A 26,497-nucleotide genomic window follows, 5' to 3' on the forward strand; every position below is an offset into this window, starting at 1 on the left:
TTATATATGTATATTTTTCTAAAAGTTAAAATATATTAATATATTTATTTTGTAAAATTTGTTTTCTGTCCTTTTATTGGTACGTTACTTCCATTTCTATTATATATTTCATACCATTTTTCAATATATCCTTGCAATATCGTATTATTACTTATTCTATAGTTAATCCTTTCTATTTCATCAACTGTATCATCGCGATCAAAACTAATATTTGGATCCTCGTATTCAACCTGTAATAAAAAATCGTGCAAAACTTTATAATGTTTTTGTATTTTAGGATTGCTAAAATATGTTGGTTCATATTTTTTCTCCAAGTTGAAATTCTCTAGAATTTTTTTTGTAACAAGAAGTAATTCTTGGTAATCATTAGATGTATGATCCACAGAATCGACGTTGGTAGGGGGCAAAAGTCTAATTTCGTCCCTATAAGGTAATCTATTCAAATAAAATCCGCATTCTTCAGCATTTTTGGTAGTCATTATGAAAAATTCCACATTAGAGTTGCGTTTTAACTTTCCATAAACTATAGCACACTTTTGTAGTTTTTCCATTATCCTATACAGAGACCCTAATGCAACTGAGGAATTTTTATAAGTTTCATCATTTGGGATTATAAAACTACTGTTGTCTATATTGTTATGGTAAACCAGTAAATCATCTATATCGTAAAATGATAGTATTTTTAAACCTTTAATATCCGGTTGTTGAATATAGTCAGAATCAAGCTTTGCATAGTCAACTCCATTGGGTAGAGGATAAACTTGTTCTATTTTATCTGTAATTTCTTCCTCTGTATCAGGATCTAAGTATATTCTTTTAGAATGAACCTCTTTATGACCAGTTCTATGCACATATTTATACTTTGTCCCATAATATTCATGGGTAAAATATATAAGACCCTTAATGCCAACCGATATGTGGACATCTAGTTCCAAGGGACAAGAAAATTTAATTCTTTCAACTTCTTTACGCTGCATTACTTCATTCTTGATAGCCTCAGGAGAGATACCTACCAATGAGTCATCGACATTAAAAAATTTGTGCAATATGTCAAAATAAAACTTTGAGGGATCAAAATAATGGTTATTGTTGTTATTATCATGTGAAATAAAAAATGGGATAATCTCAATTTGATTTTCTTTAAATTCTTCTAGTGTATTACTCAATTTTTCCTTAGAGGTACTTAAAGGTTTGTCAATATCAGTGAAAAAAAATAATTTTTTTTTGTTGTATGGCTGTGGTTCATTCTCCGGTAAAGATGTGAACTTAGGTAAAATATATGAGAACGCTTGTTCTAGTGGACATTCGTTTTTATCAATAACAAACCTTTCAAAAAGATTAACTCTGTTAGATTTGATATTTTGAATTAAGTCATTTAATTTTTTCATGGCTTGAATATCTAAATCTCCAATTGGAATAAGATCAGTAATCGTTGATGAGGTTTCATGTTCATTATCAGTGTTGCTATCACTGTGTTCTGTACAGTTGGTCAGATAGCAACCTATAGTTGCGCTTGGTAAAGTGATGATTAGTTGTTTCATAAGTGAATTGAGTGTATTTAAAATGGATAGAAAAGGTGTTTGCTTGTTTCCCACACCATCTATAAAAGTTGTAAACATTGATGAGGAACCTTGAATTAAAAATATGATACACTCGTGGATATGGTAATCTGTTTTTAAATATGATTTATGCCCGTTATTAGTAGCAGTTACCTTGTTAGTACTTCCATCAAGAATAGTCATGCTAGCAGTATCATGTTCCTCTGAGTTGCCTTTATGATATGCAGAAGTTGGTGAAGGATTTAACCTCAAAACATGTTTTGATAAAAAGTCAAATACTTCATTCATTTTTTGAAATATGACATAGATTTTTGCTTTGATTTAAAAATTGATTTACGCATGCAAAAATAAATGTTACAATTATCTCTGAGAAAAGCATGTGTGATGGCAATAATGGAGGGGAAAAAAAAAAAAAGGAAAAAAATATCTCCCGGGGGTGAGTCGAACACCCGATCTCAAGATTACTAATCGAAATTGATCATCTAATTACAGTCTTGCGCCTTAAACCAACTTGGCTACCGAGAGTGAATATGTGAAAATATTGTAAGCGTTACTCATGACTAGTCGTAGTAATTACGGGTTCGGATTATGGTAATTAACTTTTTTTTCTATTTCGGTCTTTACATATAAAAAGGATTACTTAAAACTATAAATCAATCATGAAGGATATCCCTCTCTTTTATATTTTCCCTAATTGATTTTGATCTTATTCATATTTCCCTATTTCATGGTTGGTTTTGATTATCCGTTATTACAGTGTATTACTAATCATATTTACTGGTTGTTAATTGTAATATTTGTTACATTAGTGTTTCATATTACGTCAGAGGTGCCTTTTGTCGATATGTCCAATATCATTATTGAATTCCATTTTATAATCAACTACAAATCTTTAAAAGCTTAAAATAATTCAATCTAAAAAAAAAAAAAAAGGAAATAATATTTGACATTTTTATCTCATACGTTTCAAAAAATCAAAAAAAAAATTTTTTTTCAATTTTTTTTTTTTATTTTTTTAATTTTTTTCATTTGAAATGTTTCATTTACGCAAATACTAATTACCAATTTTTCCCACAAATATTAATCTATGTACATAAAACATAAGAAAAAAGTCTTTAACTTACAAGATATATATATATATATATATATATATATATAAGTGTATTAAATGGAAATAAACCACCAGATTTCAAAAGAGCTGAATAAAAAATTTAGAAATGAAAATACAAATCTCAAAAACAGATTACATAGCATATTATTAGATTATGACTACATTAAAAACTATATACTCCCTACATACTATCCCAAATTTCCTATTATCCCGAACCAAAGATGTGGTTTGTGGTATTTACCACCAGAACTATATTGCTCTTTAAATGCTTCTGTATATTTTAAAAGCACTGATGGCCATACCAATATTTGGGAATTTAGTACAAGAAGAACTAATTTTCATCTTTTCCAAATTCTGCTAAATGGTAATGGTAGTAGTGGCAGCGGTAGTGGTGTAGTTATAGTGGATAGTACTAGACGGGGCAAGAAATTACCTGATTCATTAAGTAAAACCATTCCTATATGGTGTAGTGTAATAAATTGTATCATGAATGGAAACGATAATCAAAATTCTGATGACTTGGGGCTATATTTACCTCCGGAAACTGTTTCAGCAACTGAAGCAGGGCAAATTAGACAGAAAATAACATTTTTAGTTCAAAAAATAAAAGAGAAATTTCCTCAAATTGTTAAAACATGTCAAGCTTTTAAAAACGACAGTAGCCATAATAATGTGTCGCGCGTCATATTAAGACCAATTTGGTGTTATCCAGGGTCTAAAATGAATATGGATCCATTCACAGGGAAAATAATACCATGGGAAAATACAAACAGTAATGATGCTAAAAGTGATGTCAAGATATATACTATTGTTTGCTGTTGCTGTAGTTACCAATGTCAAGACGGGATAGATAAAAGAAATGGCTTTACATATGTTCAAGGTGCAGCAGATGACCATGAGTCATGGAGTCATGGTTTAGAACCTTTAGATTTTTGGTTTAATCTTGAAAAATTGGGAGACATAAGAAAAAGCGATGAGGAATTGATTAGTTTGATTAAGAATGAAATTAAACAAAAAACCTTAAGGAATATCATTTCTCCTGTTAATAACACGTGTGAGATTGTAAAAGATGCTATTTATTTATCTTCGGCGCTTGCAAAAATACCAATCTCTTATTCTTTAGTTATAAATTGTAGTAGCAAAATATTGGAGGCATCAGATAATAACACAGTAGTGAAAAATTACCCCACCTTAATTAGTGGATCTAAAAAAAGTGGTAAACTATTAAGATCCTTGTTGATAGAAATTGTGCCTATCATAGAATTAGCATTATCAAAATGTAATAATGATATTAGCAGTGACGGCCCAATACTTATTAGCTGTGATACAGGTACAGATATTGCACCGGGTATTATCTTAACTATTTTAAGTCTTCATTTTGAAATATTGGATGATGATCATGGGTGGGGAAATTACTCTGATTCAAAAAAGGATATTAGCAAAACAGTTATTAAACAGCATTTAATCAAGTTGATTGATCAATGTAGTCCCTTTTACCAAATAAATCCTAGTAGGGCCACTTTAAACAGTGTAAATGCTTTTTTAATGTAGTGAATAACGTAATATATATTTTTTTTTTTAAACAAAAAAAAGAAAAAAAAAAAAAAAAAAAAGGAGGGGAAAAGTCTGAGAATAAGCAGCATTTCATACGAACAGTTATAATTGGCTAATAAAATTGAACTATTTGAACATTCGCTGCTTGAAATCATATTTTTATGGAATGGATGTAATATTTTCAAGTAGAATTCTGTGTACAAAGATTCGTGGACTTGTAATAATTACATATGTATCTTTTCTTTGAAACTCAAGAATTTTAATTATATTTACAAAATATAAAAAAAAAAAATTGTAAAATTTTCACCTTAAAACTCCTTTTCCGTTTCTAATTAAAAAAAGAAAAAAAAAAAAAAAAAAAAATAAAAAATAAAGTAAAATAAAAATAAAAGTAGGAAAAAATAAAAACATTATAAATGAGATCTGGCATACCACATATTAAAAAGTTGTACAGTACCTTTTCATTAGACTTGGTTGAGCCAGTTCAAAATACTGTTATAGCTGCAGCCAATGGCAATAATATTCATACACCAAATTTCATAGCAAATACATCAATAACATTAGGAAATGAGAATAATAGTGGTACAATGGTGATGACCAATAAAAAAAGCAATAATGTTGTTACTCTAAAAGCCGAACTATTAAATGTTCAAGAAAACCTAAATGTTTTGAAAAAAAACTTTAAATTTCTTCAGGATTTTCAACCCAATGCTTCTTCTTCCATGCCTGCTTTGTTGACATCTAGTAAACAAAATTTCCACGCAAGCAACATTAACTCCTATTTCGACAAACAATTGCTAAAAATGTATTACAATGATTCTACTACTTTACCATCGATAAATAAACATGAGTTTCCTAGTATTATTCATTATGGAATTTCCATTGAAAAAGATTTTGGAAATCTAGATAAATTATGGATTTACTTACAAAATACTGAAAGCTTGTATGAAAATAAAGAATTATACATGTGGGATGCTTTAAAACTATTGGAAAAAAATTTAACTTTGGGGAGATTTACCCAATCCTCCAAGATATTTCATTATCTTTTAGACCATAATTATAATGGAGAGATTCCTCTATATAATGCCAAGTTTTTGACAATTTATTTGAAATTAAAGGCAGGTACGTTAATTAAGTATACGTGGGTTTCTACGGCAGGGTTTTTGAATGGTGAAAACGAGTATACAAGTAGAATAGTTACCAAGTGCAGAAAAAATCAGAAAAAAATGAAAATTTGGAAATATGAATATGATAGAGCATTGAAATATGTTAACACATATTACTTGAATGACTTAGAAAATTGGAAGACAAATAGAACTTTGGAATTAGAAACTAATATATTATATATGTTTGCTAATTTGAAGCCAGCTTCTGCATCTAAAGCATTATTAGATAGATATATTAAAGAGACGTGGTTTAATGAAGAACTGCCGATCCTGGCCAATAGTAACATTGCACCAAATAGTTATTTGTTAATTAGTATTGTTAAAAGTTTCACTCATATTGGAGATTTTAGGAAAGGTATGGAGTATATTGATTTGTTTTTAACCAAGTATGGCAATAACATGTTAACATTAGATTCTCCCTTTTGGTTTCAATTGTTCAATCTCTCTGAAGAAATATATAACAGTGGTATGGACAAAGAGGGGTTGATTGCAATGAATATATGGGATCTTTTAATAAATTATAGTGGCAAAAATAAGGAATTAGACATTCATTTCCCCCTTTATGGATTATTACCTTATTATAACATTTTAAAGCAAACTAATAATATTAAAAAATTGAGTGAATTTTATTTCGAGATATTTAAAAGGGGTCATAAATTTGTTGTTGGCTATAATAACAATAACGATTCATTGCGCAAATTATTTATTAAGTGCCAAAAAGTTTTGATTTGCAAAAGCCTGTACAGAAACCAAATAAAATCACAAGCATTTATTAAAAACTTTTCTATTGATGCAGATAATAAGAAAGAACTAACGGAGTATTTTAAAACTTGCAGAGACAAAGAACTTAAACGAAGAAAGGGTAAAATCGAAAAAGATAAAAGATTACAAGCTAAATATGACAGAGAAGAAGAAGAAGACAAGTTATTGGGTGAACTATGGTGAAACAAGTACTTATATAGTGCACAACAGTAGTATATATTCATATATATGTAAAAGTATTATAAAAAACCAGTGAACTAAAAGTCCACCAAAGAAACCTAAACCATACCATCTGAGAATAATGTTTTTGAGACATTACGCCCAAGGCAAAAATCCAATCATGGATACTATTTACAAAGGTTAGTGTATTAGTGTTAGTACTGGTGCGAAATAGTATAAATGGTACTTTCCATATAGAGGAATATTTTTCTGCAAAGGAGGGGGATTGTAAAATCAAGGCATGTGCATTATTTTTCTCATTCTCTGTAGAAATGTAATGTTTAACATAATTATAACAACTTATATGATTTGGATGATTAGATATGCCTCTTTCATCAAAAGTTATAAACAAAGGGTTTGGATCCGGAATAATATTATTTGATTTGATATATTGGTCAATAGCATTTGAATCCCAATATATTTCCATTGAGTCTGTAAAATTAGCTACATGGATTTGTAGATTATCATGGTTCGACCATAATGCCTTTAATGAATTATGCAATTCGTGGTATCTTATATCTCCTAATCCGTCGGCATTGCCATTAGATAGGCAAATCACTCTTAATATTGTATCGCTGTGATTGTTTGTATTATCCGTTTTTTCATTATACACGTAGTTTAGTGCGTTAATGATAGGATTAAAAAACATGACTTCATCGTCGGGATGTGCAATAATTAGATTTAGTGAGGTGATGGTAGTATTATCGTTATTATTATTAAAAGAATAGATATTATTCAATTGGGTTGAATTGTTATTTACAATTACTTTTCTATTTAAACCATAATAGCAAACAAAAATGGAGTAAGCCACGATCAAAATGCTGAATGTGTATATATTGTGGCAATATTTATGCATTAGCATTATTATCTTTTATCTTTTAAAATATTTGTAAATGAATTTAAATATATCTACTGCTTTGATAAATATGGGTTGTATATGAAATTCTTGATTAAGCTTTGGAATTGGGCGAATAAGAAATGGAGATAGGAAAAGGAAAAGTTGGAAAAATAAACCGATTTTTATGCTTGATACTTAAATATTATTGGTGGTTTATCTTATTGGTTTTCGTGTTTCAAAAAAAAAAAAAAAAAAAAAATAAATTAATATTCGGACTTCGGGCTTTAAGCAAATTTACATTATGATAATTCTATGTTATCTTTTTCTCTTGTCTTGTTCATTCTCCCACCCCCCCCGTTTTTTATACCCCGCATTTATTTTATTAAAAAAAAAAAAAAAAAAAATAAACAAATAAAAATTACATAAATAAATTGCTTTTTTATCTTAATACTTTTTCTTTTCTTTCCTTATTTTTAATTTTATTTTAAATACATTGCACATTCTTCTCCGGTATTTAACACCATCGTTTCAAATATAATAAAAGATATATATTGTAAAATATGATCCCTCCCTCATCTTAATTTTCAGTATATTTATTTTATTTTTAAATTTTTATACATTTTTTTTTTCCTTTTTTCCTTTTTCCTTTTTTCTTTTTTCTTTTTAAAACAAAATTATATATATATATATAATATAATATAATACACAAATATTTCAAGGGACAAAAGGAAGGGGGAAAAAAAAATATATATATATATATAAATAAAAATAAAAATAAAAATAAAGGATTTAAGACATGTCTAATTCAGCACAAAGGAAACCTAAGATTATTAGAACACTTGGGTCCTCTTCACTAAGTGGTTTAAATCCACTGTCTAGTAATAACAATAGTATCTCTTCCATTGTACAATCACCATCTGCTGGCAATGTATATACACCTGCTTCTTCAACTGTCACACCAAATTCTAATAGCTTAATAGTAGAACCAAGAGGACAACACGAATCTAGTATCACTGCTGCTACACTTACATCTACTAGTGATACTATCTCCACCACTAACAATAAGAATAGCAACACCTTATTAAATGCCACTAATCCCCAAGAGTATGCTAAGAGATCAATTTCTCCCCCTACTTTAGGCACACCTATTTCTACTACAAGTGGTGTGAACAGTAATGTTAGGGTGGCTCAAGCTTGTGATAGGTGCAGGTCTAAAAAAACACGGTGTGATGGGAAGAGACCGCAATGCTCACAATGTGCTGCTGTTGGGTTTGAATGTAAAATAAGTGATAAACTGAGTAGAAGGGCATTCCCCAGGGGATATACCGAGACTTTAGAAGAAAGGGTGAGGGAGTTAGAAACCGAAAATGCCAGGCTTTTAGGGATTTGCGACTTGAAGGAACAACAACTATATGAAACACATAAAAAGTATACATCCCCTGTAAATACCAATTCCACTTGTTCCGATACCGGTACCCACAGTGATAGTGCACATCACTTTAACACTAAGAATGACACAGATAATAACAAAAACCAGAATCAAAATTATGAAAATGTTATCGGTAATAGGTTACCAAGAAGGGCTTCTCTATGCAATATAAATTCTGTTTTGCTAAATAAAACAATAAAACAAGATGAAAAGGCTGTAAAAGACCATTATGAAAATATCAAGGCTAAATCTGGAAAAAACATTGGATATGGCCATGATGGAAACAAAATGGAGGATTACAACTATAACAAAGAGGAAAGCAAAAATGAAATTTTAAAGAACATCACAAGAAGTTCGACTCCAGCCATTGATGATCCAGACGAACGTAATGCTTTACATGAGGTTCCAGTTGGTGCTTCTACCTCTAATTATGATCCAACTGCAATTTCATTTGAACCAAAAGAAGCACCAGGGTTGCCGACTGTAAAAGCTTTAACGAATATGGCGCATCACGAAAAAAGTATTCAATTGGCCACTTTGGTATCCTTGTCTGTTCCAAGATCTACTGATGAAGTGTTATTCATTCCACAATTGTTGGCCAAAATTGGACAAACGTATGGATTTACGTCAAAACAGTGTTTATATACTGCATCATTGCTAGCTAGTTTAAAGGAGAACTTTGAGCCAGCAGCATCATTGGTTGGTGTACCCATTGCCAATGAAAATTTGTGGGATATTGATGATTTACCCAATTTTTTCTCAGAAGTTTTGAAGTTAAATAATGCTGTAACTTTAATTGAAATACATCATTTATGCGACGTGTATTTCCAGAATTGGCATAGCACTATTCCAGTTCTAGGTAAGCAGCAATTTTATCAGCATCTAGAAAAGTTTGAACATGATATAACTACCGTAGACTTGCAGAATTTGAGTAACTTGCCTAAATCATCTACTTTAAGTTACAAAATATTTGCTTCATTGTTAGTAGTTTTATTACAGATGGGTATCCTGTCTATTTTGAAAAAGGAAAATATTTCTGAGTTAGATTTACTTAACATTAAAAATAATAAGGAGCTTTCTGAAAAGGAACAGTTGATTAAAAAATATCTAAGCTTATCTGAACATTATAATAAAGTTTTGAAACAGCTAGTTGCAAACCCATATTTTACGGCTAAAACTACGTCTATGCCATCTTTGCAGTTTTTAACTATAGCCTTCTATTATTTTACCAATGTTGGTGATATTCCAACAATTTATGATTTGAGGGGGAAAGTTTGTTCCATGTCTCAACAATTGAGATTGCATAGATGTCCATCTGTTGTATTAGGTTTGAATGGTTCTACTTTGGATAATGAACAGCAGAGTGATAGAAGATTTTTGTTTTGGGCCATCTATGTGTTGGATGTTTTTTCTTCGTTTCAGTTAGGAGTTCCTAGATTTTTAAAAGATCAGGACATTGAATGCGCTTTACCTATAAATGAAGAAGAAGAAGAGGAAGAGGAAGAGGAAGAAGAAAAAGCGCAGCGGAAACAACCAGGTATTTATTATGGATTTAAATTGCAAGGACATGCTACTGCATTTTCTTTAAGTATTATTAGATTTTCCAAAGTTTTGGGGAATGTGTTGGATACAATTTTTAAAAGACAAATGTCTTATGTTGCAAAAAAAGTTTCCTTAATACATGAAAACGCACTAGACAATTGGAGGAGAGGGTTAGCACCGCATTTACAATTCAGCATTGATGTGAATGGGACTATTAATATGGACGAGTTTATACAGCAGAAAAGCTCATCAAGTTCAATTTACTCTAAGGAACAATTAGTGTTGATGACTTTATATTTTTTGTGTAAATGTATTATACATTTACCCGTAGTTGCTATTAAGAAATTAGATCAAAATGAAACATCCATTATAGATAATGGTATAAATAGGACATCGTCTTCATATATCATATTACAGCAATCTTGTAATACATTATTGCACGTAGTTTCGTTTTTCAAAAATTATTATTTGCCCTTACCAGTAATACTATCACAAACGATTGTAAGATTTTCTTTGGTTGCGGCTAGAAGGGCGCTCGATTATGCTAAAGGGGGTGCATTATTTCAAGATATGAAAGCTCTATTATTAGAGTTGACCAAAATGTTATTAGATGATAGGAAAGTTGGGATACCTGGTTGCTTATCGTGGTACACGATGAAACTACATGATATTTGTATCCAGTTGTTACTACAACCATCTAATTTGAAACCAGACAAGTTGGAGAAGTTGCTGTTGAAAACAACAAACATCTATGATAAATTTTTGGGTAAGTCATCGTTAAGGAAAAGAAAGCAGCAAGATAATAAATTGAGTAATATCAATACAAAAGTAAAGAAACAATGTGCAAATAATACTAGGGGTAATACAGATCTCACAAGTGGTACAGAGATTAATACTTCTAGAGCTAATGATAGCGTGAATATTTGTAGTGCATTAAAAGGTAAAGCTGTTATAAAAGATAAACCAAAAATATCTGATAATTCAAGCAATATTTCGAATAATATTCTTGACAATAACATTAATTTGATTAGTGAAGCTTTCCAAATGGATCCAGTTTTAAGTATGAATGATTTAAGTCAATTTTTCCAGCAACAACTTCAAAGTGGTGGGAAAAATAGTAACCTTGTGAATAATCCTATTAACAATACTACTGGTACTACTAATATTAGCAATAAGAATAAGATCAAGGATGTTCAAAATTTGGACGTTTCTATTAATAACAACAAGGAGGATGTTAAAAGTCCTAATGTTATGGTGAGCAAAGATAATGGAGGCGGTGGCAAACATATGAATAATGATAATGACGATAACACTTCTTCTACACTTAACGGTGAGTCGAGTTTTACTAATTTGGCAGGACTTTTCACTGTTCCCAGTAATGGTGATTTTTTAAAAGAATTTATGCGGCCCACATCGAATAATATTAGTAATGGTAATAATACCGGCCTGAATAGCAATACAGGATCACAGCTGAATTTAATAAGTTTATTAAATACAGGGCATGGTAAACCTGGTACAATTTTTCCCGGATTAGTTAACGTTAATATTAATGATGAGAGGAACAAGCCAAACATTTTGTATTCCCATACGATGAGCAATTCTGTTGATGTTGATAGTAGTAATAATAAAAAAATAAACAAGAACACTGGTGGCAAAGTTATTAACAGTACAGACAACAATAACAATACTAATGCCAATTCAAATCCATTAATGTTTTCGGTTGATGCTTCGCTAGGTTTGGCACCATTGTTAGAGTTAACACCAGATTTTTTCAGTCCCGCATCGCCCGGTTTTAATCATTTAGCTACTGCCGCTCTTAGTACTACAGTTGATGACAATGTCAATCAGAATAATAATTATAATTATAAAATGAATGATAAATGCACAAACTGTTTTCCTGTCAATAAAAACAATGGGATATTAACAAATAATAATAAAAGTGGGGATGGAGTTGAAGATAAGGGGATGAAGATAGCAAATAATGCTGGTAATAGCAGGAAAAAAAAGGTAGGAAATAAATATCAGCAAGAAGATCAAATTGCATTAAATAATATTATAAGAAATAATGAAGTACCGATGGTTCATTCTTTGAGTATGTCCTCTGTAGAGAAAAATCATAAAAACAAAAACCATAGGGGACCAAGAAGAAGGATGAGTTTAGCGGTTTCCTCTACTTCAGGATCAACGGCGACCGATGGAAATGGGAATAATATAGGTGGAACAATTGAAAAACAAGAGAGTATTACTGATTTATTCAGCTGGAAACATTAGATGAGTTGTATGTAGGTTATTTTGGATAATGTAAATATTTAACTGGATTTTTTTATATGTGTATATAATAATACAAAAGATGAACAAAATTGAGAATATTGGAGATTTAGGATGGAGCATTTTAAAATTTATTTTATAATGTGCATTGTTTGATTTAAGCTATGTGGCTTTGTTTCACATTAGGATTTTATATTTATTTATAGGATAGATTTTTGTACAAAGAAAGTGTCTGGGTAACTTGTATGATGAGAATATAATGCACAGTTTGAAAGAAGTTATCTGTTATTGATTTAGCATATTGTACTACTAATAATAATAATAAATTCTAGAACATATTAGCCATCATATTTTATATATATATTTTGTTTTGTGGCGGTTTTTTTAATGTATAAAAGGGTCTGAATTGCAGGTGGATCTACGGGATAATACAGTGACAAAAATAATAAGTAATGGAACGGATTATTCCGTTGGTTTTTTCTTTCTTTTTGTAATATCCGTGTTTATTATTCGTATAATATTTTTGGTAGTGTTTGGGTTGCATTATTATGAACTATTTTTAAACAGTTTATCATTTTTTGTATTTATCCAATTGAATTGCCTTTGACTTTAAGTTCAATTCATAATGTGATCCATTTTTCAAAATAAGAATAAGACAAACAGGCAATGCTTTCTTTTCCTTCTTTTAATACATGAAAACAGCAAAACTAAATTACGAATTCAAAATAGCAAAAAATAAAAAAAAGAAAAGAAACAACCTAAAATAAACAAAGGGTTAATAATATTTGGTTTTTTTCTTTTTTTCATTATTTTCCTTTTTTTTTTTTTTTTTTTTCCACTTTTTTTTTCTTTCTTTTCATACACCTTTATTAATATTTCTACTCATTAATAACTCCCAATTTCAATTTTATTTTTTTTTTTTTTTTCTTTCTAAGCAATTTATCCACAGTTTAATATTTTAAGCAATTAAAAAAAAAAAAAAAATAAAAAAAAAAAAAAAAAAAACAGAGAGAAAATAAGTCAATCATTTGAGGGAAAATGGTCGGAAAATATAATTCTAATAACACAAATTACAATCCCAATAATACATACAATGGTACTAATATTTACTACTATACCAATCCCCCTACTAATAATAAAAACCATACTCACAGTTATCCTACAACATTTGATCGTTCTCCTAGCAGACAAACCTTTTTTCAACCATCTCTACAGTACTATCAACAACAACAACAACAACTAAAGAATTCGCCCACTCCTAAAACTCCCTTTGATCCAACGTATGGAATAAGTTTAATACCTTCACATTTATTGATAAATTCACCGTATATTAATAATAATTCCAACGCAAACAATAATAACAATAGTTCTATCAGCTTAACAAAGGGATATCCTACTGTTTTTCAAAACAATACCAATTATTCCCCTGTTCATGTCCACCATAGATTTACTAATAGTAATCTTTCATTGGTCTCCGTTTCATCAAGAATTAATCCTGAAATAAATAATGTTACCGGCAGTTCAATAAAATTAAGTGATCCACCAAAAAAGCGCAACAAAAATATCAAGTGTTCTGATAAAAAAGTTATTAATAAAAATAACTCAATTATAAATATTGATATTGATGACATTTCAAGTTATGTTGTTAAATACAAAATTATGAAAAATCAAACTTTTAACATTAAAAAAAAGAAGAAATTAAAAAAGAAAAGCCTTTCAGCTCATAAAAAAAATGACGTTACTGCTAGTAATAACAAAAAATATGGACAGGAAGAAGATCTATGTACTGCTAATAACCATCATAATCGTGACGCTGATGCGTATGAGTTTATTAGTAGCAGTTTACTATTCATAAATATTTCCCCTGAAATAGAATTAAATGATTTTGTAAGGTTAGGTTTAAAATCCAATTCAAATGTTATTAAGATATTTAAAGCCACTTCCACTGACAGTATTCATGGTACTAATAACATGATTGTCAGTTTCCCCAATAAAGATTTATGTTCTAATTTCTACAACTTTTTATTACAGAGATTGGCAGATTTTAAAAAAAGTATTAAATCATCTTCTTTAGATGTGAAGTACGTCAAGTTGGAGGAATACATAAATAACAAAAAATTTACTTTGCCCAAAAATTTGGTACTTTCAGACCTAAAAACTTCTAGATTTTTGTTAATTAAGCTCTCATTTGATGATAGCCATAATCAAAAAGGGGAGGAAGAAAAGAACACAGATTCTGATAGTCATAGCTTTGACATAGAGCGTGTTAAAAATTGTTTGGAATCTCAATTTTTATCCCAAAATTTGATTTATACGCAAGTCGATATTTTCAATACCAATCATGTCTATAACAAACTTATTGGTAAAACATACATAGTGGTACATTTTATTAGTGATTTAATGGCCATAAAGGCTCTAAAGATTCTGAAAAAAAATTCAACAAATGTTGCTGGTAAAATCAATTTTGGAAAAGCCTTTTTGTGTACTTTTGATTTAACACTGCATCATCAGCCGCCAACTCCTCGTCTGGAAAACATGTCTACTTTTTCATCTAACAACAACGGTGTTACTACTCCTACGAGAACTGGTTTCTCCGCATCAGTATATACTAGTAGGTCATCGTCCGTGTATTCAGAAACACATTCAACCGTTTCCTTAGCTCCAGTAACTTCTACGTCCTCGACCATTTCATCCTCGTCCCCTCCTACTTCTGCTCCTACTTCTGCTTCTTCTTCATCGTCAGAATCATGTATTCCATATAACACCTCGTTGATATCATTATCCGAGACTGACACCGATACACCAGAAGCAGCAGCAGCAGCAGCAGCAAGTGATAAGGATAAAACTGACACTGCCTCCAGTTCTTCTGCTACTTATGATGGTATTGTTTCAGTTTATCCACAACCGTCTTTACAAAATATAGTTTTTAACTGTTTTAATGATCATTATGCCACATTAACTTTGTTGGAATTATCCGATATCAACTGCAAAGCTTATATATTCAATAATGGAGTTTCAAGGGAATCAATTTCCGATAGGGCCATTCCGTCCATTTTATCATCCTCTCCATCTTCTTCCACCGATCAATATGATAGTCGCAGTCACGATGACGTTAATGTTGATATGGTGGGTATAAAGAATTCTAGTTTCATCTCTTCGATTGATCAGTCAAATTTGATTATTGATGCAGATTCGTCCTCCTCTTCTTCTTCTTCTGCTGAACTTTCGTCTACAACTGGATCGCCACTATATCATCAATTACGTAATTTATCCGACGCTAATTGCGATAATGGCCAGTGCCACGGTATTCGTGCCGATGATGTTTCTTTAGGTTCAATTTCAACAAACGTTTCAGTATTATCTTTACCACAAATACAATATTTGAATCGTCAACACCAATCAAAACAAGTAGGATCGGTTTTGAGAACCCCGCCACAATCTATAGCAAATATAATCGGCGTAAATGATAGTATAACGGCGTTTTCCTCACCAGCTCCTGGGATATTGCATAATATAGCAACTGCTTCTCCAAAACCGCAATATTTAGACACATTCCATACAACAACTACTGTTCCCTCTTCTTTTATTACAAATATGAATGCTAATAGAACTATATATATAGGTAACATTCATCCTAAGAGCAGGCCAGAAGACATTTGTAATGTTGTTAGAGGGGGTATTTTGGAAAGCATTAAGTTTATCAGAGAAAAAAACATTTGTTTTATTAGGTTTATAGATCCAAAAGCTGCGTTAGAATTTTATACCACTGCTACATTAGATTCAATTATATTGCATGGTAATATTTTGAAGATTGGGTGGGGTCAAAATTCGCATCCATTATCTCAGAAAATAGCCTTAGCTGTTACTGTGGGAGCAAGTAGAAATATCTATGTGAGTTTGCCGGATATTGCATTTAAAGACAAATATATACATGATCCTGCATATAAGAGTTATCAAAAAAAATTTTTTTTGCCAGCGCAGGACCAATTAAGAGCTGATTTTGTTGGCGTATATGGAGGTGTTGAGCAGATTAACTACTTATTTGATGGGCATTGCTGTTGGGTGAATTTTATAAACATTTGCAGTGCTATTAGATTGATTGAAGATATGGAAAATGATCCAGTCAAATTTCATGCTCAATTTGCTAATAGGTACCAAGGCTTAATTATAAGATATGGCAAAGATAGGTGTGGAAATGTTAACAGGAATGGTAGGTTCAATCCTGAACGCAATTACAAGAATACCAAAAAAATAGTTGAACCTGGCAGCAATGTTATGGCTAGCAGTGATGACAATACTGATTTTCCTGCGGATGATACTTTTACAAATGGTGTTGATAAGGGGGGGGATGATGAGGGTAGAGCATTAGGTCTATGTATTACTAGCGATTCTGATATGGTCAGTAGTTCCGCTATTAAGCTGGATATTGATGTTAATAGTGTAGATACTGAACATGATAATAACAACACATCAGTAAATGATTGTTTGGTCACAGATATATCACCACCCTCAACACCATTACGTTCTGTCACTTGCGATATCAATGCTAGCAATGATAAAGGCTGTGATAATGCTGTAAAAGCTGTTCAATTAGAGTCATATCAAGATAAAGATGCTGACGAAGAAGATGGTTCGTGCAGCGATGATGATACTAATGGTGCTGATATTGTTATTAATTGCAAAGAGGGGGCTTATGATAATGGCAAGACCATTCAGAATTTTAATAAGAGAATTATGGAACAAAGAGCTGTGTATTCTCAGTCTACGAACAATAATATTCAATATTATAACAATAAGCAAAACTCTTTGAATATGCAAGGAGCCCGACAAAAAAGATTAATTCAATCGTCTAATATTGCAGGGTCACGTGTAATGGCACAATATTTATCACATATTCAATGTTCTAATAACGTTTATACACCAGCCGCTTTAACTGTTGATGCTAATATTAAATATACTTTAGATTATAATAGCAGCACCCCTAATAATAAGGGTCATCATTAAAAAAAAAAAAAAAATAAAAAAAAAAGTTGTTAAAAAGTAAATAAAAAATGGAAAAATAATATTTTTATAGAGTTATAATAAATAATACGTAATATTGTCTTCATTAATTTTCCCTTTGAACACAATAAATTAACTGCAAACTAAAAAGGAAAATACTCTTATTTATAAAATCAAATTGAATCAAAAAATTAAAAAATAAAAAAATTATGATGAATTTTTCACCAATAAAACATATTCATATTCAAGAAAAAAAAGATCAAAAAGGGAAGGAGAAAATTACAAAAACTTACAGAAACTGATATAAAATATACTATACAATAATAAATGATAATAACAATAATAATTTAACAGGAGGGAAAGTAGGAAGATTATATGGGAAGGAATGAAGGATGAAAAAAAAAAATATAATTTTTTTTTTTTTTTTCTTCAATAGTAATAAATTCAGTACCAGCAAACAAAAAAAAAAATAATAATAATGGTTCATTAAAATAAAAACAAAAAAAAAAAAATAATAATAATATAAAATAAAGAGTATCGTATAAGTTTGGTGGATAATTGTTTCTATATCATTAGGATATGTTGGGATATTTTTCTTTTATTAATTTTTTCTCTCATGTCTATTTTTTTTTTTTTTTTTTTGTTTGATACATGTATATATATATATATATTAATTTCAATCTTTTCTTCTATTTTCTCTTTCTATTTTAGCCATTTCTTTCAAATCATCTTCACTCGGCTCATAAATATGCCATAAAGTATAATGGGGTAATCCACCAACCCTATAACCCATTTTTTTAGCCATTTTACCAAAGGCTTCGGTTTCAGCATGGTTTTCAAATGTAAAAGCAGGAAAATTAATGCCGTTACGGAATAGCTTGGCCTTGGCTAAAATACTAACCCCACCAACACCGTCCAAATCTATGATATCCTGAGGATTCCCATTTGGATCTCTTAAATTAGCCAAATGGACTCTCCAGGTTGGATATTCCGCATAGCCTTCTACAATAACATCATCTTCATCTAAAGAGCGGGCTAATTCCAGTGCCGGACCGCTTTCAATCCAAGAATTCAAATCATATGGTTGTTCTGTAGAATGTAAAAAGGTTGGCAACGGTCTCCAAACATTAGGGACAATGATATCATAGTCAAACTTCATTAAATCTTCAATGACACTTCCCGGACATAACTCAACGTCGGCATCTCTCCAATAAACCCACGAATGATATGGTTTTAAAGAGTTGGAAACTAGCCAGTTACGAGCTCTGCCCATTAATTTTCTTCTAACACCTTGAACTTTAACAGCATGCCTGTCACTAAAACCTTGACCAATAACTTGACCAAAATCTTTTTTAAATATCTGGATAGATCTGAAGGGTTTATTGTAATTTTGGTGGAAAGGTGGTGAAAAAGCTCTGTGCACTTCCCTTAAGTAATTTGGATCCATATATTTCAAATATAGATTTCTATTACTGAACAGGGAATAGTCCTCATAATCAGCGTCAGAAAGTTCTTTATCTTTTTGTTGTTGCTCTTCCAAGTCTTTTTGGAACTTTCTAAATTGAATGGACTCAATGTCATCCAAATCCTGTAGAACTTGAGATAAAGTACCATTTTGCAAATCCAAAGAGTATTGTAATAAACTATTCAATGTCTGATCATTTTCAGAACAATCACTAACCAAAAATGCCAAATCAATCAATTCATGAGGATAAGTTAAATTCATTAAATGTTTAAACATTAACGATAAAACATCCTCAGCGTTTCTTAGCGGGATGGCAATTAAAACATGGTCTCTGTTTTCTTTACCTTCTGGGGATCCAGTAAAATCAGTCAAGTCGTAGGTATCTACACTACTACTCAACAATTTTTCTAGTTTATTTTCAACTTCAATTTTATCTTGATCGGTTAAAAGCTCCCCAGTATGAGTAACAAAATAGTGCTCGGCACCTTGGTCGAATTTTTTGATAGTATCAATATCAAAATTTTGAAAATCATAATCGTAATATTCCTTATCTTTCAAGTCTAATATCTGATAACGATTTTTATAATAGGGTAAATTATTAAGTGAAAAAGCGATAATACCTGTGATTATAACATATAATGATTTAAATAAAACATATATTAATAACAAAGTAAGAAATCCCCCGAATAAAGTTTTTAATAAGCTGGTGAAAAATTTCGTTTTGTTTTTAGTACGGTAGTAATGAAATAGTTGATCGAACTGGTAAAGTTGAATAATTTTGCTTTTTAAGGATGCAAAAAAGGGTTTTCGTGATTTGGTGCTCCAACTAGCATTTTTACTGTGTATGCTATTTTGTGTATCTGTATAAGGAATGCTATAATTATTAGTATTATTCTGAGTATTATTGATGCAACTGTTACCATTGATATTACCAGTATGGTTTGGAATAAGATTAGTATTGGTACTATTATGATTTATACTTTCGTCACTATATTTTGGCAAAATATAAGACATATTGTTCTTCTCTTCATCATCGTCCAGTATACTTCCACGATCTTCATTGCTAGTATCACTATTTGAAGTGCTGCTGGTATTGTTATTCTTTCTAGTTATGTTGAATGTTCTCTTTCCTTTAAACCAACCAGACATTATAATTCAGTGAGTGATTCTTTATCCTTTTTCTTTTTCTTTTTCTTTTTCTTTTTTTTTTTTTTCTTGTTTATTTTGGTATTTTTTTTTTTAAGTTATTCTATTATATTTACTATTAGTATTATTATTATTATATATGTGTAGAATGAGCTTAACAATTCTCTGTTACTCTATGATTATAATAGAAAAGGAAAACACTGGTTGAAATAGGATATTGAAGTTTTTTTTATTTTATGTTTTTTTTTTTTTTTTTCTTTTTTTTTTCTAACTAAAAAATTGATAAAAATATTGAATTTAAATTAATGGATGGTAAATAAATAATCAAACCCTCAATTGCCCAAAGAAAAAAAAAAGAATATAGTTTTATTATCATTATTTTTTGATTATCAATCTCGAAAATTACAAAAAGAATAGCATTAAAAAAAAAGAAAAAAAATTTTTTTTAATATTTTTGTTTTGAGAAAGTTGAACCCGAAATAAAGCCCAGTTTAGGCTGTGGTAATGCGTAAGTTTCTGTTAGATGTGACATACACGAACTTGGCAAGCTTGAATCAATGAGCATTCTCTACAAGAAAACACAATGCTTTTTATTTTCTTTGTACGGGGGGTTCTGTATACGTGTATTTCTCTCTACGGGGTTTTCTCTCTACGTGTATTTCTCTCTCTGTAAAATGGTCACAAAAGTTTGTTAGCAAATTCTCACGCATCCAAAATAAAAAGCCCAGCGTTTTTTTTTTGTCTAAGAAATGGCGTACAACACACTTTGCCATTGAAAGCCTAACAAAAGGATAGAGGTCTAGACTTTTTTGTTTTATCTGATAAAGCCTGTGGAATATTCTAAGTGCATTTCCGAAAGAAAGAAAAAAAACAATTTGATAAATATAAATAGATAAACAAGAACATAAAAATAAAAAATAGGGGCATGCGGGCAGCAACTGAAACACAATATAAAATAAAATAAGAGCTTACAAACTCATAAACAAATAGAATCAGAATCCCCCCGCATTTTCATAGCCAATAAAAAATTCTAAAAAACACGCCCTTTACACCAAGTGTCCGAGAACATCGGTAAAAAAAAAATAACTCCCACATTATTATCCATCAATGCTAATCAATCCATTTATTACCAATCCATTCCCAAACATCATCACAGATTCTTTTGGAATCTTCTAAACTATTTGGCGATCTGCATTCAATATATATTTTCAATTTAGGTTCCGTACCTGAACCTCTCAACGTAAACCGAATCTTATCCCCCTTTTCACTTTCAGCATAAACTGTAACCATCTCACTATTTGCATCCACTGGTAAATCAGGTATATTGCCCTGCGTACTCATTTGATAGCCCTTGGTTAAATCTCTGATATCTATAATTTTAAAAACATCCATGATTATTTTATTTTCTTGCAAATATTTTCTTATCTTATTATTAAAAATTGCATCAATACCATTGCTATCATTATTTACATCAATCTTATAATATCCATTATGCTGTTGGTAATACCCATATTTGGAATAACATTCCTCCAAATTTGCTATGACGTCATTATTACTGGCCTCTAAATATAATTGTAAAAAAACTATCAAGGCAAGAATCCCGTCTTTATCGTGCAGCATCTTTGGGAACATATACCCAATAGCTTCCTCGTACCCAAAAATAACGTTATAACCCTCTTTGCATAAATCAATAGCCCTATTTCCTAGCCATTTAAAACCTGTCAAAGTTTCTTCATATTTAAAATCTTCCGTTATAGACATGGATTTTAATAAAGATGAAGAAACCGTAGAATTAATCATAGCAAGGTTATTACCATGGTTTTTTTTTAGCAAGTATTGCGCAAATAAAATACCTATTTCGTTCCCATTTAACTGTTTCCATTGTACTTTGTTATCAAGAGTAACCAGCCTAACAGCTGCGGAAAACCTATCGGCATCTGGATCATTTGCTAATACCAAATGGATCCCCAATTTTTCAGCTAGTGCAATCCCCATATCTAAGGCATGATCTTCTTCTGGGTTGGGAAAAGATACAGTAGGAAATGCAGGGTCAGGATGTAATTGTTCTGGTACTACTACATAATCCTTATTTTCAACCAATTTTATTTTATTATCATTTAAAACTTTGTTTAATATTTCGTACCCAACACCGTGCATTGGTGTATAAGCAAAAAATGGCTGGCTAGCGTTCTCCCTATTAAACACTTTCTCATTATATAGCAATGTATTTGTCAATTTCTTAATATACAATTCAGTTATCTCAGACTTAACCATTTGGAATAAAAAAGCATTGCTGCTACGAACACTCTTGTTAAAATCCCAATTGCTTGCGCGTGGTTTTAAATTCTTTTCAATTTCGTCAGCTATTAACTTATCATATGGCGGAATAATTTGACATCCATTGCTATTATATACTTTATAACCATTATCTAATTTGGGATTGTGACTAGCTGTTATCATAACACCACAAGAAGCTTTAAAATGATCAACTGCAAATGGAACTAACGGGGTATGAACATAGGAAGTGTCTGTGTCATCATCAGTATTTAAATAATATACTTTTATCCCACAATTTAAAAAACAACTGGCTGTAATTTGAGCAAAATCCATCGAGTTATATCTATGATCATGGCCAATTACGATACTAGCCGTATTTTCAGCAGTACCTTGATTCTTGATGACAAAAGAACTTAATCCTTGGGAGGCTTGTAACACTGTTAACTTATTCATTCTATTCCATCCAGCCTCCATTCTAGATCTTAGACCAGCTGTACCAAATTCAATTCTTTTATCCATCCTATCGTGTAATTCTTTAAAATCGCCAGAATCAATTAATTTTTGTATTTCCAAATTACCCGCTTCATCATGGGTATTATATTCAAACCAATGGTCCAAATTTTCCTTCAAGATTGGATCCATAGTTAATTATTTTTTTTTTTTTTTGTTTTAATTTTTTGTTTTTTTTTCTTTGCTATGGACGTGGTTATTCGTTACTATATACTTATTTGTGGAAGAGAAAGTAAAAAAAAAATAAAATAAAATAGAAAAAAAATCCCTTTTATTCATTTTGTATTGGATTTCCCAAATGAATGAATAAATAAATAAATAAATAAATAAAAAAGAAATCTGCTCTTTTAAGCTTTCGGACTTTTTAATTAGTCCCATTTTTTCATAATGGGGATTAATCGTAAATGTAATATATACTTCTCCTTCAAAAAGTCCTACTTAACAAGCAAGCATAAAATGCTCATTTTTAGTAAATTTTTTCGATGATAACAAGAATTAACTGTAATATATATATATACATATATACATCTATAATAACTATGAGACCAAATTTCAAAAATAAATAGTACAATTATGTTTGCTTTAATATAAAAATACATAATACCCATAAAAAAAGAAAGGAAAAAAAAAAAAAAAATTAAACTATCATTCCTCTAGTTCTAGCAACAATTCTGCCTCTAAATCCTCCAAATCTTTGTCTTCTTCACTACTAATATTATTGTGATTACTATGTTCGAAATTGTCATCTACTTTATCAGTAGTATCAACAGAAATTGTGTCTGTATCATTGTTAACGGCCTTATTTACATGATTAACATCAGTTTTTGTACTATTGGTCTTGATATTTTTAGAATCTTCATTTTCATTATCAATGATATCATTAGCATTATTTTTTGAAATCAAAAACTTAACCCTTTTCGGACTAGCAGTTCCATTAAGATTATTACCATTGTATTTGCTTCTTTCTTCATCTTCTATCTTCCTCTTGTTATTACTACCACCATTATTCATGCGATTTTCACTGTTTCCTTCCTCTTCTTCTTCTTCTTCTTCTTCTTCTTCTTCTTCTTCTTCTTCTTCTTCTTCTTCTTCCTCTTCTTCATCATCACTATTTAAAAATTCATCCATTTTATCATCATCATCATCCAACCAATCCTTATTTTCATCATTCAACAAATACTTCAGCTCTTCTTCTCCTTGTTCTCGTTCCTCCTCTTCGTTAATATCATGAGTATGAGTGTTACTATACTTATCTAAGTTCGTTAAAAATGTAGCATATTCCTCAGAAGATACAGGAATACCATCCACTTTTAACTTGTACGGGGTTTCGTCAACTTTACTCCAATGCAAAAGACAATCAAATATCCAATCAGGATGAACAATTTTAATGTCATCTGGTTTATATTTATCCGCTAATCTTGCCTTTAAAGTGCTTGGTTTCTTGGTAATTAAATGTGTTGTTTTTAATGTGATATCATCGGTAATTGTAGCCCCAAAAGTTTCACACCATATTACAATGTCTACTTTATGCAAGTCCACTCCTAAGGGGAAAATACCAGAAAATACAAAGTGACAAGTTTCGAAAACTTTTCTTTTCAATGCAGGTACCAATAATTTCAAATCAGGTCTAGGAAGACTACTATTATCATCTTTATTATACAAGTCATAAAAATTATGATGTATATCTACTAGTCTAGGACCTAGATATTCTAACTCAACATCATTATCACTTAAAACTTTGAAAAGTTTATTAGCAATATTACTATTATTCTTGTTATTGGTGCCGTTATTGTTGTCATTGTCACGAATATTACTATCATTTTGTCTTTTATTTTCAATGTCTAACCTTTTTTGTATTTCAGCTAAAGGTCTATCTTCATGTTGTACCTCAATAACCGCAGAATGTTCAATTTCACCAATTACTGCATCGGTTTTCTCCTTACCGACTTTCTCTGTATCCATAGGGGGAACAGCAGAAGAAGTCCCACCATTGTTTTCAGTGTCATCAAGATCTTCTATATCTGATAGAGTTGGTGCAGTGGTCGGTAAAAGCCTTGCTTCCTTAATCATTTTATCCAATTTAAATTGTTCTTCATCTTGTATTTCCCTACTTATATTTTGAATCTCACTAGTTTGTAAGGCTTCAGGTATCAACGTTGTACCTAAACCATTAGCAGTTTCCTGCCCTAATTTTTTTTCTTTTTCTTCAATCTCTTTCCCCTTATCTTTACTAGCAACTGCATTGCTACGTTGGACACTGTTATCGATGATATTGTTATTGGGTAGGAAAGTAGAATTAATATCACCTATACCAACAAAAAAATTATATGGAACAACTTTGATTAAATTCTCACACCAATTCCACACATCTCCTCTATCGTCAATAACCAAAACCATAGATTGGTCTGTTGGAAATAATCGTTCCAAGGATTTGTGTGTTAAAGATCCATTTTCATCTCTAGAAAGTATCCTATCTGCAAATAATTTACCATCTGGATCAATGATTTTGGCAATCTCCAATGCGTAAGCCCTTGTGGCCATAGTATAAATATGTAGTTCAAAATACTGCGATATTTCTTGGAAAAATTTTTGCAACCCAGGTCTCATTTTCACGTAATATTTACATTCTCTTTTATATGCATGGTTGAGCACTAGGGCATTAGTACTTGTAGATGGAAGTATAAGCGGCGATTCTTGAAGTATAAAGGACCTAACGTCTTGTAGCATATCATAATTTGGGTTGCTAGGATCATTTTGCCATTCGCCTATGGTAGGATCTACTGCACAATGGATTACTGTTTGATCTAAATCAACAACCAAAATCAATTTTCTCTGCTTTAGTAGTTGTCTAGTATGCTGATCCGCTATATTGGCTGCTTCTGAACCAGTGACTTTAATATCTAAGTTTGAATGGGAAATGGCCATCAAGTTGGTTTTATTATTAAGTGCTCCAGAGCTTTTAGTAGTGGAAGAAATACTTCCATTAGCACTAAGTAGACCATTAGAAAAAGTATCAGAAGTGTCAATATTAGGAACATTTTCTGGATCGAACACTTTACCGCAGCGTACACATAATCCCCCATATAACATTTGGTGGGAACATCCATTCTGTAATTCTAAAATGGGTCGTGCGTTACTGCCATTACTGCAAGATAATTGATCCATAGAATCTCCTATTTTGCACATAATTTTAGTAACTTTGCCCATTGAGGGACTTTCAAAAATAGCTACTCTATCCACTTTTCTTTTTTTAGTATTAGATAAATCATCGCTAGAAATTAAATAATCTTCCTCGTCGGTATATTGATAAGCTAGTATTCTGTCTCCTTTGTTTATCTCGTCATTAACATTAATATACAATTTGACTATTTTAGCCGAAGTTGGAAAAGTTGTGGGTAAATATACTTGTTCAGTAATCCAATTATCTGTAGCTGTTGTAGACATATATGAGTTTTTTTCGTGTATTTTTCCTTCTGTAATTTTTATCTTCTAATAGTAGATATATATATATAGATAGATAGATTAAAGCAGTTCTTTTAGTTTAAAAAATTTTTTTCCTCCGTATCAAGAAAAAGAAAAAGAAAAAAGAAAAAAGAATTGTTTTTTGTTTATTCGTTTGTTTGTTTGATTGTTTGTTTGTGTGTTTGTTT

At 30.6% G+C, this 26,497-nt stretch overlaps 9 protein-coding genes and 1 non-coding gene across 10 annotated transcripts; 4 read left to right on the forward strand and 6 right to left on the reverse strand.

Moving 5' to 3' along the window:
• Positions 1-44: 44 nt before the first annotated feature.
• Positions 45-1,847, reverse strand: YKU70 (ATP-dependent DNA helicase YKU70; the record flags this gene model as incomplete). Its single annotated transcript, XM_046080214.1, has 1 exon — positions 45-1,847. The coding sequence occupies one exon, from the start codon at positions 1,845-1,847 to the stop codon at positions 45-47; it is 1,803 nt and encodes a 600-aa protein (XP_045937542.1).
• A 138-nt stretch (positions 1,848-1,985) lies between these two features.
• SCDLUD_001259 lies at positions 1,986-2,084 on the reverse strand. The gene is made up of 2 exons: positions 2,045-2,084; positions 1,986-2,022 (listed from the first exon to the last, which is right to left on the reverse strand). It is a non-coding gene; the product is annotated as a tRNA-Tyr (tRNA).
• Positions 2,085-2,727: 643 nt separating this feature from the next.
• RIT1 (tRNA A64-2'-O-ribosylphosphate transferase) lies at positions 2,728-4,221 on the forward strand (the record flags this gene model as incomplete). The annotated part of the gene is made up of 1 exon (XM_046080215.1): positions 2,728-4,221. One exon carries the CDS (start codon positions 2,728-2,730, stop codon positions 4,219-4,221), a length of 1,494 nt encoding a protein of 497 aa, XP_045937543.1.
• Positions 4,222-4,640: 419 nt separating this feature from the next.
• AEP2 (Aep2p) lies at positions 4,641-6,335 on the forward strand (the record flags this gene model as incomplete). Its single annotated transcript, XM_046080216.1, has 1 exon — positions 4,641-6,335. One exon carries the CDS (start codon positions 4,641-4,643, stop codon positions 6,333-6,335), a length of 1,695 nt encoding a protein of 564 aa, XP_045937544.1.
• Positions 6,336-6,372: 37 nt separating this feature from the next.
• Positions 6,373-7,233, reverse strand: GPI12 (N-acetylglucosaminylphosphatidylinositol deacetylase; the record flags this gene model as incomplete). Its single annotated transcript, XM_046080217.1, has 1 exon — positions 6,373-7,233. The coding sequence occupies one exon, from the start codon at positions 7,231-7,233 to the stop codon at positions 6,373-6,375; it is 861 nt and encodes a 286-aa protein (XP_045937545.1).
• A 772-nt stretch (positions 7,234-8,005) lies between these two features.
• Positions 8,006-12,451, forward strand: CAT8 (DNA-binding transcription factor CAT8; the record flags this gene model as incomplete). Its single annotated transcript, XM_046080218.1, has 1 exon — positions 8,006-12,451. One exon carries the CDS (start codon positions 8,006-8,008, stop codon positions 12,449-12,451), a length of 4,446 nt encoding a protein of 1,481 aa, XP_045937546.1.
• A 1,035-nt stretch (positions 12,452-13,486) lies between these two features.
• On the forward strand, positions 13,487-17,452 carry NAB6 (Nab6p; the record flags this gene model as incomplete). Its single annotated transcript, XM_046080219.1, has 1 exon — positions 13,487-17,452. The coding sequence occupies one exon, from the start codon at positions 13,487-13,489 to the stop codon at positions 17,450-17,452; it is 3,966 nt and encodes a 1,321-aa protein (XP_045937547.1).
• A 673-nt stretch (positions 17,453-18,125) lies between these two features.
• On the reverse strand, positions 18,126-20,063 carry VAN1 (Van1p; the record flags this gene model as incomplete). Its single annotated transcript, XM_046080220.1, has 1 exon — positions 18,126-20,063. One exon carries the CDS (start codon positions 20,061-20,063, stop codon positions 18,126-18,128), a length of 1,938 nt encoding a protein of 645 aa, XP_045937548.1.
• Positions 20,064-21,170: 1,107 nt separating this feature from the next.
• Positions 21,171-22,979, reverse strand: PRM15 (phosphoribomutase PRM15; the record flags this gene model as incomplete). The annotated part of the gene is made up of 1 exon (XM_046080221.1): positions 21,171-22,979. The coding sequence occupies one exon, from the start codon at positions 22,977-22,979 to the stop codon at positions 21,171-21,173; it is 1,809 nt and encodes a 602-aa protein (XP_045937549.1).
• A 513-nt stretch (positions 22,980-23,492) lies between these two features.
• FCP1 (protein serine/threonine phosphatase) lies at positions 23,493-26,291 on the reverse strand (the record flags this gene model as incomplete). Its single annotated transcript, XM_046080222.1, has 1 exon — positions 23,493-26,291. The coding sequence occupies one exon, from the start codon at positions 26,289-26,291 to the stop codon at positions 23,493-23,495; it is 2,799 nt and encodes a 932-aa protein (XP_045937550.1).
• Positions 26,292-26,497: the final 206 nt, after the last annotated feature.

The sequence above is a fragment of the Saccharomycodes ludwigii genome, chromosome I (assembly GCF_020623625.1).
Source record: "Saccharomycodes ludwigii strain NBRC 1722 chromosome I, whole genome shotgun sequence".
NCBI lineage: Eukaryota > Fungi > Ascomycota > Saccharomycetes > Saccharomycodales > Saccharomycodaceae > Saccharomycodes > Saccharomycodes ludwigii.